Source organism: Drosophila busckii, chromosome 3L, assembly GCF_011750605.1.
Source record: "Drosophila busckii strain San Diego stock center, stock number 13000-0081.31 chromosome 3L, ASM1175060v1, whole genome shotgun sequence".
Taxonomy (NCBI): Eukaryota; Metazoa; Arthropoda; class Insecta; order Diptera; family Drosophilidae; genus Drosophila; species Drosophila busckii.
The window spans coordinates 5,054,992-5,068,003 of record NC_046606.1 but is presented as its reverse complement, the minus strand read 5'-3'; the positions used below and the strand labels follow the sequence as shown (position 1 = coordinate 5,068,003).

General features: G+C 41.8%; 3 protein-coding genes across 3 annotated transcripts; 1 reads left to right on the top strand and 2 right to left on the bottom strand.

Moving 5' to 3' along the window:
- Nucleotides 1–31: 31 nt before the first annotated feature.
- On the bottom strand, nucleotides 32–750 carry LOC108599051 (peptidoglycan-recognition protein SB1). Its single transcript, XM_017986056.2, has 2 exons — nucleotides 665–750; nucleotides 32–603 (listed from the first exon to the last, which is right to left on the bottom strand). The coding sequence occupies exons 1-2, from the start codon at nucleotides 693–695 to the stop codon at nucleotides 80–82; spliced, it is 555 nt and encodes a 184-aa protein (XP_017841545.2). The 5' UTR covers nucleotides 696–750; the 3' UTR covers nucleotides 32–79.
- Nucleotides 751–1,025: 275 nt separating this feature from the next.
- On the bottom strand, nucleotides 1,026–3,169 carry LOC108598906 (probable ATP-dependent RNA helicase Dbp73D). The gene is made up of 2 exons (XM_017985669.2): nucleotides 3,147–3,169; nucleotides 1,026–3,088 (listed from the first exon to the last, which is right to left on the bottom strand). Exons 1-2 carry the CDS (start codon nucleotides 3,167–3,169, stop codon nucleotides 1,072–1,074), a joined length of 2,040 nt encoding a protein of 679 aa, XP_017841158.1. The 3' UTR covers nucleotides 1,026–1,071.
- Nucleotides 3,170–6,986: 3,817 nt separating this feature from the next.
- Nucleotides 6,987–8,627, top strand: LOC108601108 (lactase-like protein; the record flags this gene model as incomplete). Its single annotated transcript, XM_033293455.1, has 2 exons — nucleotides 6,987–7,904; nucleotides 7,969–8,627. Coding segments are annotated over 2 exons (1,419 nt in total), but the record flags the coding sequence as incomplete, so codon positions are not given.
- Between the last annotated feature and the right edge of the window lie 4,385 nt (nucleotides 8,628–13,012).

Genomic DNA, 13,012 nt, shown 5'->3' with positions numbered 1-13,012 from the left:
TCTAACAAAGAATTTGTGCTACAGTGAAAAATATTTTCAATTACTACATTTTATAAACAATTCTGCTGTTGATAACAAATCAAAGTTCGCGCCAGCGTGGCCAGCTCTTAATCTCATTGTAGAGCGCAGTGCCGGGGCAAGCAGTCGCCTTGGTCTGGCGATGTCCCAGCAGTGTGTAGTCCTGCTTCAGATGTCCCTGCTGCTTGGCCAGCTCTATAAGATCCTTGGCATTCTGCAGCATTTGTGCGCTGGGCGCGCTGCTCTCAAAGTTGCCAATGAACACAATGCCAATGCTGTTGCGATTGTAGTTGGGCGCATGTGAACCCTGCAGCCCAAAGCCGCGTCCCTCGTACACTTTGCCATCGCCAGCTATGATGAAATTGTAGCCAATGTCGCTAAAGCTGCGTCTGCCCTTATGATCCGATTGTATGGCCTTAATCATGCGCTGACACTGCTGCGATGTGCTGCAGCCATTGGGATTATCCGAATGATGTATGATGACGTACTCCACGGGTCCACGCACGCGGCTAGGCGAACGCGCAGCCACAGCGCCCCAACTGCTGCGTGGCTCGATTTGCAGCGCATTTGTGAAGGATGCAAGCGCTGCAAGGCAAACGAAAAGGTGAGCAAATGTTTATAAATTTAGCTATAGATTTGTAATTACCCAAGATGCAGCAGAGCAGTTTGATTGCCATGTTTGTCAGTTCCAAACACTTTGAGCTGCCAAGCTGAATGACAAGCTACTTAAATACGCCAGATAACCTAAGCACACAGCTACACTAAAGATTCATAGCGAGGGCATATGCAAAGCATCGAACAACTGATATGACTAAGCAATAAATTTATATATATATACTCTTGTCTTAAAATTTAATTGCTGTTTAATATTGTAAGCAAGCGTATTGGCAAGTCGACTAAACTGTTTGCTCTTTGCTGCGGGGATGTACCTGGCATGGGAATCACTTGGTGATAACTCACACATAGACATATAAAAGTATAAACAATATTCATGTTTTTTATGCATATTATAATTTCCTAGTACTTTAAACTTAAAACAACAACAAAGCTTTATTACTTCTCCATGTTTTGTCGTCTGGACTTGACTTGAGTTTGCTGCTTTGGCTGCGCTGCTTTTGTTGGTTTGGCTGCTTTTGAATGCTGCTTGCTCCACAGCTGTGAAGCCGCATTGTGCTGCAGCTGCTCCATCAACGTTAGCTGACCAGCTGGCGCTGCAGCTGCTGGCGCAGGCTTGTGCGCTGCTGCTTTGCGCGAATTGCGCATCTTTTGTACTTTCTGCACATTCTTTTGGTTCTCCTGGCGCTGACGCAGTGCCTCCAATGCGCGTTTATATAGCACCGCATGCTGCACCTCAATGTCTGGCGAAACGCTCAACTCCTCGCCCATGCGCTTGCCCGCAGCATTGAGCATTTGCTTAAACTGCGCCTGATCCTTCTCCGTAAGTAGTGTAATGGCTGTGCCCGCTTGACCAGCACGCGCTGTGCGTCCCACGCGATGTATATAGGTCTTGATGTGACGCGCTGCTTCGTAGGAGATAACAATGTCCACATTGGCTACGTCTATGCCACGCGCTAGAGCATCGGAGCAAATGAGGCCTTGAATGCTGCCGCGTGCAAATTCATTCAAGCGCTGCGCACGCTGCGCAGCTGAGCACTTGGCAGACAGCTGCTCCACTTTGATGGGGGAATCCTCAAACAGTTGTTTGAGCACAAAGCACAGGCGATCAGCTGTGTCCGTGCTATTGGTAAAGCAAAGAAAACGCTTCCAACCATTTTGCTGCACCAAAGCGAACAGCGTCAGCGGCTTGAGTCTCACTTCGGTAAGGCAATGCTGCTCCACTAGCTCCGCTGGTGTTGTGTACTTGCCAATAAACTGTCCACTTGGCTCCTCCTCCTCATCCAGTGCTGTTTCAGCTGCTGCTGCTGCTGTCTGCGCTGCGTCCAGCGTGGTAAACAGCTTGGGCTGAAACAGTTTCAGATTCTGCAGCTTCTCTGGATCCTGCGACAGCGTCGCAGAGAACAGCAGCTTGTGCGGCTGCTGGCCATAGCTTTGGAGCAGCTGTTGATAGCAAAGCGGTGCCTGCACACCCGCCAGCAGCTGATCTGCTGTGGAGCGCACATGCTCATCCAAATGATAAAGCCAGTTTTGAAAAACTGCGTCCATTATGCGATCCGCTTCGTCAATAACTAAAAATTGCAGTGACTTCAAGCTGAATCCTTTGGTAGCATGCAAATGATCCACTAAGCGACCTGGTGTAGTCACTACTATGTCCACCTTGGAGTAGTATACACCCTTGTACAGCTCCAGCAGCTTTTGCTGTTCATCCTCCAGTCGCTGCTGCTTGGACAGCAAGCAAACCTCCAGCTCCGTTTGACTGCAAAGCGCACTAAACACTTTGTACACCTGCAGCGCCAGCTCCGCCACAGGCAGCACCACCAGCGCACGCACCTTGCACTCCACGCGCTGCGCCAGCAGCTGTACTATGGGTATAGCAAACGCCAACGTCTTGCCGCTGCCCGTGGGCGCTGAAACGCAAATATCGCGTGGGCGAAACGGTTCCGGTTTATTTTGTGCCTCCAGTATCCAGGGTATAACAGCTCGCTGCACTGGAAACAGTCGCTTAATCTTGAGCTGCTTAAGCGCACTGCGTATGTGCTTCTCTAGAAAAGGCTGCGCCTTTATAGCCGCCGCATCGACTTCGCCCTCGGCCAGCTCTGGCTTCAAGCTGCCGCCTTCAATAATTGTGGGATGCGCCAGCCAAGCGGGCAGCACCATTTCCACTTTGGCACGCTTTGCGCTTGCAGCATCTGCGCCCAGCACTTGAAAATCATTTGACTCCTCCGGCAGCTGCTGCTCCACTGGCGTCTCAGCCACTGCTTGCTGCTGCTGCTGCTCTTCAGGCTCCACCTCAGTCGCTGTCTTTGCTGCATCTTTGCTCGTTTCTTTTATTGGCTCACTTGCTTTATGTTTCCTTTTGCGTTTCTCCGCTTTTTGTAGCAATTTTTGCAGTATTTCATCCTCATTTGTTGACTTGCCATCGCTTAAGCTTTTGTTGCTCTCTTCAGTGTAACTAAATATCAATTTAATAGTTATACATTTGATTTAACATATATTAATTAATTAATTACCGATTAACTGTAAATAATTCCATTGCTGCAATATAATTTAATTTTTAAAATACGCACGTGTTGCAATTTGTTTACAATTTTCTGCAAGTGTTGAAAAGTGCGCACGCTTTAAAAGCGATAACGATAACTTATGCAGCTGTTCAGCGTATAACGTGAAGTTGTTTGCGCTGCACGTTTGAAGCGCGCAAAATTTAAATTCAAACCAAAAGCGTTGCTTAAAATGAATAACACTATATGGAAAATTTCTAGTTATAGGTTTTGCACTGCACGTGATAAAAAACCGCAAAAAACGTAAAGTACGTGGGCAGAATAATTAATGACACTGAGCAGAGCATCTTAAAAACCGGTTAAATGCGTTTTGTTCCACTGTCATAGCTTAGATTAAATTATTTTATCATGCAAGCAGCGGTAAAAATAAAATTTAAATTTATGCAAATAAGATAAAATATTATTATATCTATGGAACTTTTTCCACTAATTTAAACTGGTATTATAAGCTTTAAATTAAGATGTAGACAATAAAACTAATCGGCTATATTTTTTTTTTGATTGTGATCCTTTTAAAGACGAGCAAGTGCATTAGCTTAGCTCTGACTTATAATTTCCTTGTTCAAAAGCAATTAAGCTGCAGCTTTGATAAGAAATCTAACTTGGCTGCTGACTCGTGCTGCTGCGGGGGACCCCCCGCATATATATTTGCATATAATTAAAAATATGGTTCATTGGTAAGCTTCCGTTTTAATGTCGCCAAATTCTTAAGCTAAAATTAAATACAAAACAAAGAACGCATTGCGGAAACAAAAGGCAATAATTGAAAGACAGACGCTGAATCAATCCCCCAAAAGAATTTGTGTTAATTGTAAGTTGTAATATATACGTAAGCAACTTATTTTTGGTACACAACAAAGTTTGTTTGGCACAAGCCCTCCGTAATAACTTTTTAAGTATTTTTAACTGATAACAACAAAAAGAAAAGGCTGCTGCTATCTCTTTCGCGCCGCATAAAGTTTATTGTTGATTGAAATTGCTTTGGTTTGCTCATGTTTTGCTGCACTTGTTTAAACAGATAAAAAATAAAAGTGAAGAACGAGGCATTTGCGTTGACTTGATTTGTTTTGCTCATGTTCTTTCCCTAGTCGAATGATCTGACGTGTGCGAGTTTAGGGCATTTGCAGTTAGTACGACAAAAACCAGATGATGACAAATTTGAATATTCCCTATAACTACAAATGCGTGTATAGCTCAGTCTAAACTCTTGTTGGGGATTTCTTGACGCCTCTTGAGTTACCGGCAAAACAGTAACAATAATGTAAGGTGAGCATACAATTTATATATTTTTAAAAAAGAGACACAGTCTCTGACACTCACCTGAACAGCTGGCTGCACAGTGGTGCGGCTCAAGCAACTGGCAACTAAAATTAAACATAAAAAAAGAGCATTTTAATGTTAAGCACTTAAAGTGTTAGAAATTATGTTTATATTATATAATTAGAATTATGCATATTAATTTGTGCTTATTTGCACCACTGTGCAACGCTGAGAAACGAACCCGTTCGCTGTTAACTTAGTAAGTTCTCACTTGCAAGATTTTAACGCTCGCCAAGCAGCTAGCGGGGCAGGTGTAGCTTTTAGTGGGGGGAGGCTGCGGGGGGCGGCGCTGCTGCTTAAAACGCTAGGATATAAAAGCAGCCGCGTTCATTTGCAATTGTTCCGCGACGCGTTCAAAAACGCTTGTCGCATAAAAGTTAAAAACAAATCGCACGAGCAACGCGCGAAAAGTGTCAACTGGATTAGCCAAGTCAACGAGAAATTGTTTTCGCTGAAGTTCAAGTGTTGACAGTGACGCGCAGTTTGAGGATTAAGTGTTGCATAGCAAGGATAATAAATATAAATTAATAAGTGCATAATGTTGAAAATGCTGTGGAAATTGTTGCTGCTGCTGCTAGTGCTGGAGCAGAGCAAACAATGTGCAGCTGCTGTGTAAGTGCAAAATACTACAAAAATATATTTTATAAATTATTGAAAAATAAAATAAATAAACATTACAGCAAGTACAAAAAAAAACAAGCAGTCTTTTGAATTTAAAAAACTGAACAATTTATGTAGCAGAAATTGTTGTTACAATTGCTTAATTTACAACAAAAAGTTGTAACGTTTTAGTACTAAAAATTATGCAAAAAAGATTTGAAAACACAGCTGCAAATAAAAGTTTATACTTAAATCGATTCAATGTCATTTATAGAATTTGATAGTGGCTTAAAAAATAAACAAATTTATTAATTGCTTTGAATATTCAAAAATGCTGTTTTGTTTTTGAGCATATTATTTATTGATTTTATTAATATTTATTTATCAATACACGATATGTTCTGAAAAAAATTTTATTTTGTAAATCAATGGTCAAAATAAACCATTTTTTATTTAGATGCAAATGTTTTGGAGAGCAAGGTTCGAGAAAAGAGCGAGCAGTCGGTACGGTCGACGTTGTCCCAGGAGTGTTCAGTGGGCGGGGGCTCGTGGCTGCGGTATCAGAGGTGAGGGGTTGAAGCGATGGATGAGCGAGAGGCGGAGTCCCGAGTGGATTATGTTGACGGCACAACCGTCCAGACAAGGATAGATGATCACAGCCAGAATGGATATACGACTAGCGGACAAGCTGATGCACAGGGGGTGGTGAAAGAGCGAGCGCCGGAGTAAAAAGATCGAGTTAGATGAGCTTGCCGTGAAGGTCAAGTTTAACAAGCGCGCGTACGGTGTGGGTGAAAGCTAATATGGCGCAGAATGTTGCGAGTTTGGTGATCAAAGAGCGTTAATGTAGATAAGCCTCGAGCGCGAGAACGAGACTGCAACAGCTGCGGCGGCAACAGGTGTTGCTGATTGAAATTTATACGATTTTTGTTATAATTTATAAATTGTTGCTGTGCGATTTATCAATCAAAAAAATATTGTTCACTTGAGTTTATGCAAATTAATTGACGCGCAGATGCAACTACGCGGACAGTAGTTGGCATATTAAGCCTAAAAGCTAAATTAAATTGCTGCTTAATTAACACAATTCATTGATAGCGTTAACACTAATTGCTGGCGTAGTTAATTGCTCGGCAACTTGTTTACACAGCTCAATTGACGGCTTAAGCGCATGAACATGAATCGCTAAGCAAAAAAATATACAAATTATTCTAAAGATCAATCACAAATGCAGTGGAAAGACAGCTCTAGAGTCGGCTTAGACTGCTGGCGCTTTTTTGTAGAGTCTCACGCACTTTAATGTTGGCAAGAAGTTGCTAAAGTCACATTAAGTAGCAAAGCTATAGTTATAGTTAAGCCTAAAGTTTATGTGCGCTTTCTATAAACAGCTTCAGCTTAAGCTGCGCTTTGGTTGCCAACTGGGCTGTGGCAAGTGGCAAGTGGCACATTCCTCGCATAGTTCTTGACATTGAGAGTTTGCTGATACATTAATTGGTTGCCATGGGCGTCAAAGTGTCTTGGCAATGTCATCGCTAATGCAGCTTAAACAATAATTCAGCTCATATTTAATTGTTGATTAATTGATTTAGCATAATAGCTGCAGTTAATAATACAAACGCAAGGCAATTTATGTTAGCAGGTGGCCAGCTCTAACTCCAAACAAATGAATCCGATACAAAGTTGGACGCCCCCATTTGTTGCACTTGTTGTTGTTGTTGTTGTTAACTTGGCTAGCGTGTCAAATTGTTGTCTCTCACACATAATTAGCCAGAACAGCTTTGACTTTGCATGTGTCGCCAACTGGTTTTGGTTTCAACATTCTTTAACCAAAATATATAGCGAAGGCTATGACAATAGACTAATTGAATTGAATTTGTGTGGCATGTTCCTTTGCAGTGGCGCCGCGATGTGCAAATGGTGCGCGAACTGCATGTGAGCACCTATCGCTTCTCGTTGTCCTGGCCGCGCATACTGCCCAATGGTTATATGAACCATGTGAGCAACGCAGGCATCAAATACTACAGCAATCTGATTGATGAGCTGCTCAAGTACAACATAACGCCCATGGTCACCATATTCCACTGGGATTTGCCGCAGCGACTGCAAGAGCTGGGCGGCTGGACAAATCCGGAGATCATACCGCTGTTCAAGGACTATGCGCGCTTGGTGCTGGAGCTGTTTGGTGATCGCGTCAAGACCTGGACCACCATCAATGAGCCCTGGCACATATGCGAGCATGGCTATGACGTTGAGTACAATGCGCCCTCGTATAACTTTCCGGGCATACCCGCGTATCTGTGTGGCCACAATCTGTTGAAGGCGCATGCGGAGGTGGTGCACATGTATCGCGCAGAGTTCCAGCAGCGTCAGGGCGGTCGCATTGGCATTACAGTGGACACATCCTGGCAGGAGCCCAGAAATCGCAACAATCCCGACGATTTGGAGGCATCGGAGCGCACCATGCAGTTCTATTTAGGCTGGTTTGCTCATCCGATCTTCTCGCGTCATGGCAACTACCCCAAGGTAATGATTGAGCGCATACGCAATCTGAGCAAGCAGCAAGGATTTGGCGAGCGCTCGCGTCTGCCCGAGTTCACCACCGAGGAAATACATCGCATACGCGGCACCTCCGACTTCTTTGGCATTAACAGCTACACATCGTTTTTGGTGTCACCCAACGATCACAACAACTCTGCTGGCTTTCCCATACCTTCCTATAATCACGATGTGGGCGTGGTATTCGATCAAAATGGCGTCGATTGGCCCAGCTCGGGCTCCGAGTGGCTGCGGGTGCGTACAAAAAAGCGTTGAAATTAAATGTATCGTTGAATTCATTTCTATGCTCCTTTCTTAGGTCGATCCCAAGGGCATGTACCATCTGCTCAAGTGGATACATCGCGAGTACAATGCACCCATGATTATTATTACTGAGAATGGCGTTAGCGATCGCGGCGGCTTGGCGGACTATGCACGCGTGGATTACTATAATCTGTATTTGTCCGCAGTGCTGGATGCCATTGAGGATGGCGTCAATGTGCGCGGCTATATATCCTGGAGTCTCATGGACAGCTACGAGTGGAAGGCTGGGTATCGCGAAAAGTTCGGTCTCTATCATGTGGACTTCAATTCGCCGCAGCGCACGCGCACGCCGAAGATTTCGGCGCGTGTCTATGCCAACATTTGCAAAACCAACGCCATCGACTGGAGCTACAGACCCGAGCTGAATGAGCAGCAACTTCAAGCTGCCGCCAGACTGCCCGCTGAGTCTGTGGCGCGCACAAATTCAGCAGCTACGCTCAGCTGGAGCTGCACACTCTCGTTGTTGTTGTTGCTGCTGCTGGCGCGGCACTGCTAACTGCCGTTAACACCTTTAACGTTTATGCCATATTAAAGCGTTGCATGCCTGATTCATTCTATATACTTATTACTTATATTGTTGCAAAGTATTTTTCTACGCCTAGTTCTAAGTTTTTCATATAAGTTTGACATAAAGAATAAAGAATTCTTGTGATATTTGTGCTGTTACCGTTACATTCATTTTACAAATTCAGCAACTGCTTTTTCGAAAGTCTAAACCAAGGACATACAAACTCGTTTGAGCGCATTAAGCCCTGTTAACTATGAGCTATTTGCCATATCTAATTAAGCTCAAGAGTGAGTAAATTGTTTCCGCATCGAAATCAAATGTCGCACCATTGTCTGTATCTTTTTGTTTATAAATAAATATAAATTTATTACATGCACAATATACCCCGATGGGCATTTCTTATATAATGCGCCAGCTGTTAGCAACGTTGGAGCACAAGCTATAGTAATAGTTAATTGTAGGGGTGGTTAACTTTTGGCATGAACCTGAATAATAAAACACACACAGACACAAGCATCTTGGCTATGATTAAATCATTGTTCGGTTCTATAACTATTTATGCATAATATGAAGGCATATTGTAGCTGATCCCCGATCCGCTGGCCAGATCGAGTTTTAAGTGTCACATCCGCTTAAAAGTCAGCAAATATTTTTGTTCGTATTCAATGCGACATTCTGTAGCTTTATATTCATTATTAGCTTTTTGTTTGTTTGTGTTCCTGCTTGTTGACTTTCAACTTGACCACAAATAGTTTGAGACAACTGTAGGAACCAGTTGCCTTTCATTTGGGCATTTATATATTTATATTTATTACATGGATTTATTGTTTCGATTTCAAGTCACACGAAAAACTTGGCATAAATTAAATAAATAGCAAATGCTAAATGTTAAATACTGTTAAAACAAAAGTAAATAGTTTCAATCTCGAGTCACGAGCGAAAGGCGCCTGCAATTGAAAATTTACAAGTCTAACAACAACCCCCCAGCCAGACACACGTCTGTATTTTTATATAGTAAGTATCTGCAGCTCAATGAGCTCAACATCTGACTAACTTAAGGCCTTAGATCACTACATTAATTAAGCTAAACGTTGACGTAGCTACAGCAGCAACTTTTAATTCTTTCGCTTAACAAACAATGATAAACAGCAAACATATTAAAAGCAGTCTAAATTTCTTTGTGCTTATCTGCGAAAGCCAAAGCAACAAATCGCCAAAAGCTGCAGCTTCACTTCTCAAATAAAACTTTAACGCTAAAGTGTAGCAATAAACTTTATGAACAACCAGCATTTGCAACAAATAAAAGGTTAACGGCTGATGACATTTTTTCAAGTGCATTACATCAGCTTTATTTTATGCTCCAACACGAATTAACAAAAGAGAATTGCATATAATTAGAACATTATTCTAAGTTTAACAAACAATGTTATGGGCTCCTTAAATTTATAGAAAATTAGTAACACAAGGCAGTTTATTTGTGCAACAAAAATTTAAATAATTCAACAAATAATTAAATTACAAGTTTTTAGAAATTATGAAAGCTAAATTTATGCTTATATGTGCATGCATAAACAAATTCACAAAGTTACTTTATTTATTTCTATTTTTAAAGTATAATCGCAGCTCAAAAGTATACAGCATTTTTTTGCTGTATAACAGCAAGAGCACGACCCCATGATCAGCCAAGACAAAAACCAATGTGTCCCTGCTAAGCAGCTGCGGCGTCCCCTTGTGCTTTTTATGCAGTTTGTCATTGTTTATAAAAAATAAATAAAAAGGGATTTGCAAATATTAAAATTGAATTTACAATATACACAGAAGCGTGCGCTTGCTAACTCTACGTGCTGTGAATCAAATAGTTTGATATATATATAAAAAATATAAAAGTCATGCAGCATTTTTGGCATCATTTATCAAACGTTCATAGAGCTCATTGCACATATTGAAAATTAATACGGATTAAATGCCACAATAGCACTAAAATCAGCACACATGTACCAGATAATGACACCCCCATAGTGTTCGTACCACTCAGGGGGTTGCCAAGTACTAACCCACATCAGCAATAATCCTATGAACAAGGCCTTTAAGCGCAAGTCAAACAGCTGCTGCTGCTGCTGCTGCTAGTGCTACGTGCCACTAAAAAGGATTTAAGGACAATATGCATGAATGAAACTGCAGCCGTTGCAATTTGTAACAAGCAATGCAGTTTGTTTAAATTCAGTTAAATGCAGTTTTAATAATAGCGCACTGATTGGCGCTCGTAGCTGTGGCTAATTTGATTAACCATTTACAGCTCGGAAAAGCAATCACAGCCACAGCAACAAATGCGGGCGGACAATATAATTATGAGTGTTGAACAGAGATTCGTTTAACCCTTTATTCAATAGCCAATCAATAGCATTAATTGCACAATCTTCAACACCCGACGATGAAAATTCAATAAATATTAATGCTAGCAGCTTTGAATATTCTGATTGAAACATTTTTCCCAAATATGTGGCACCCATATAAAGAGCAATTGTGCTGCTCCCCAAAAAAAATAAAATTACATTAAAGTTGCCCGCACACAGCAAAGCAAAAGCAAAGGCCATAAAATATATTTGGCTCGGCGTTTATTCGATTGTGCTTGTGGCTTTTGTACACTTGTTAAAACTTATTCAAGTGGGGAGGGGAGTGAGGTTGCCACAGCATTGAGTAGCTTAATGCATATGCAGCCATTAAAAGATAATTCTTGACAACTTAAATCATCATATTGCTGTTGAATCAGTTTCTCAACTTGATAGCACAACGAGCTGTGTTAATGTAGTCGAGAAATCGAGAAGAAAACTCAATCGTCAGTTGTCATAAATCATCAACAATAAATGCGCCTAAAACGCAAAAAAGGTGCAAAGGGTAGTTTTGAATTTAGAACGTCTAAGAACGTGCCAAGGATTTCAAATGCAGCTGCTTAAAAACAATAAGCAAGCAAGAGTTCAATGCACTCTAGGAAATTTTGAGCACATTAAGATTGTGATTGCAACAATAAATAAAGTTAGAACAGACTGCCATTAACTTATCTTGAATGTTATTGTTTTGTATAATATTCCCATTAACCAACAAGTTCGTTGCACTTTTTCTAATGTTTTAACAGCAAACAAATTGCAAATTCTCTATGCCAAGGCTGCTGATTGCTTAACAAATTGGCCAAACAACAAGCCTGTTTGTCACCCCTTTTTGGGCAAAACCAACAGTTAGCCAGCGCCCAGCTGACAGCTCACAGCTCACAGTGGCTTCCAACGCTAAATGTAATTGCAACTGTACCAAATATAGCAGAGACAGAGTAAAATAAAAACTACCACCAAGACAAGACTGTCGCAAAAACAGTTTACACAAAAATTCCAATTGCTGCGCTTTGCGAGGAGAATCACGTTTATGTGCCTGTTGGACTGCTGCTCCTGCTCCTGGCGCCTGCGCAGCTGTCCCGACGTGCTAGAGAACAGTTGAATCTGCAGCGTCGCGCGTCGCTTTGTCTATGAAATTTTACGCAATATGCGCTTGTGTGTGTCTGTGTGTGTAACTGCGTATTGATCGATTGTCTCGATATCGCCCCTTTATTGTGTTTGTCAGTAGCTGAGATAAATGTAAACGGAGGGGGGAAGTTGGCTGTCCGCAGAGTCTACTTAAGGGTAGTTGTTGTTGTTGTTGTTGGACTGCATGTTGCAGTTGCACTATTTGAGGGTTGCAACCCTTAGCGCATTATGTGTGTGCCCTGGGAGTGCGTGAATTGCCATGGGATTGGATTTCCGCACTGGACTATTGAGGGTTGAGATGTGAACTTTCCATTATTTGTATATTTTGATGTGTAGGAAATTCAAGTTCATTGATTTTTGCATGTTTCACTTTTGTTTTCATAGCTTAACTGGAGTTTGTTTAGATTTATTGGCTCAAGCCAACAGAGAACGGCATTAAAAGTGAGAGTTTGCTGATCAAGAGCAACATGATAACAAACGGGAAGCAATTTGATGGGCATAATCTCAGCCAGAATTTATAGCAAAAAATAAATCTTCATTTGTACTCACCTCAGCTTTTTATCATATTTTAGCTCGAGCTCCTTGGCTGTAATCATGTCTTGGATTTAGATTAACGATTGCTCATTTGTCCCACTGACATTTCAGAGGCATAATTATCAGCGGCAGTTACGACGATCTCTCATAACTGCTTGCAACTGCAACATGCAACGGTTAATTGTTTTTTCCTCGCATTTGTTGCTGGTCATTTATGGTCAGTTGCCGCCCACAGTGTGTAGATGGTGTTAATTTATAGCCTTGTTGTTGTTGGCTTGAGGAAGGAGTGGCCTAAACATATACATCAACATCATATATATATATGTGTGTAAATCCAAATACAGCTGAGCTCAAGCTTGCTTTTGGGCCATTTTATCTCCATTGTAGTCACATTATTAGATGCGCATCGCTGACCAAATTAATTGTCGTCTAGCTCGTAAGCCCACTCGCTTGCCTCATTGCTCACACACACACAGACAGGCCGG

Coding starts and splice junctions, on each gene's coding strand:
- LOC108599051 (XM_017986056.2), bottom strand. CDS start 695: ATGGCAATCAAACTGCTCTGCTGCATCTTGG. Junction 604..664: donor ACTGCTCTGCTGCATCTTGG/GTAATTACAAAT, acceptor TTTGCCTTGCAG/CGCTTGCATCCTTCACAAAT.
- LOC108598906 (XM_017985669.2), bottom strand. CDS start 3,169: ATGGAATTATTTACAGTTAATCG. Junction 3,089..3,146: donor GAATTATTTACAGTTAATCG/GTAATTAATTAA, acceptor ATTGATATTTAG/TTACACTGAAGAGAGCAACA.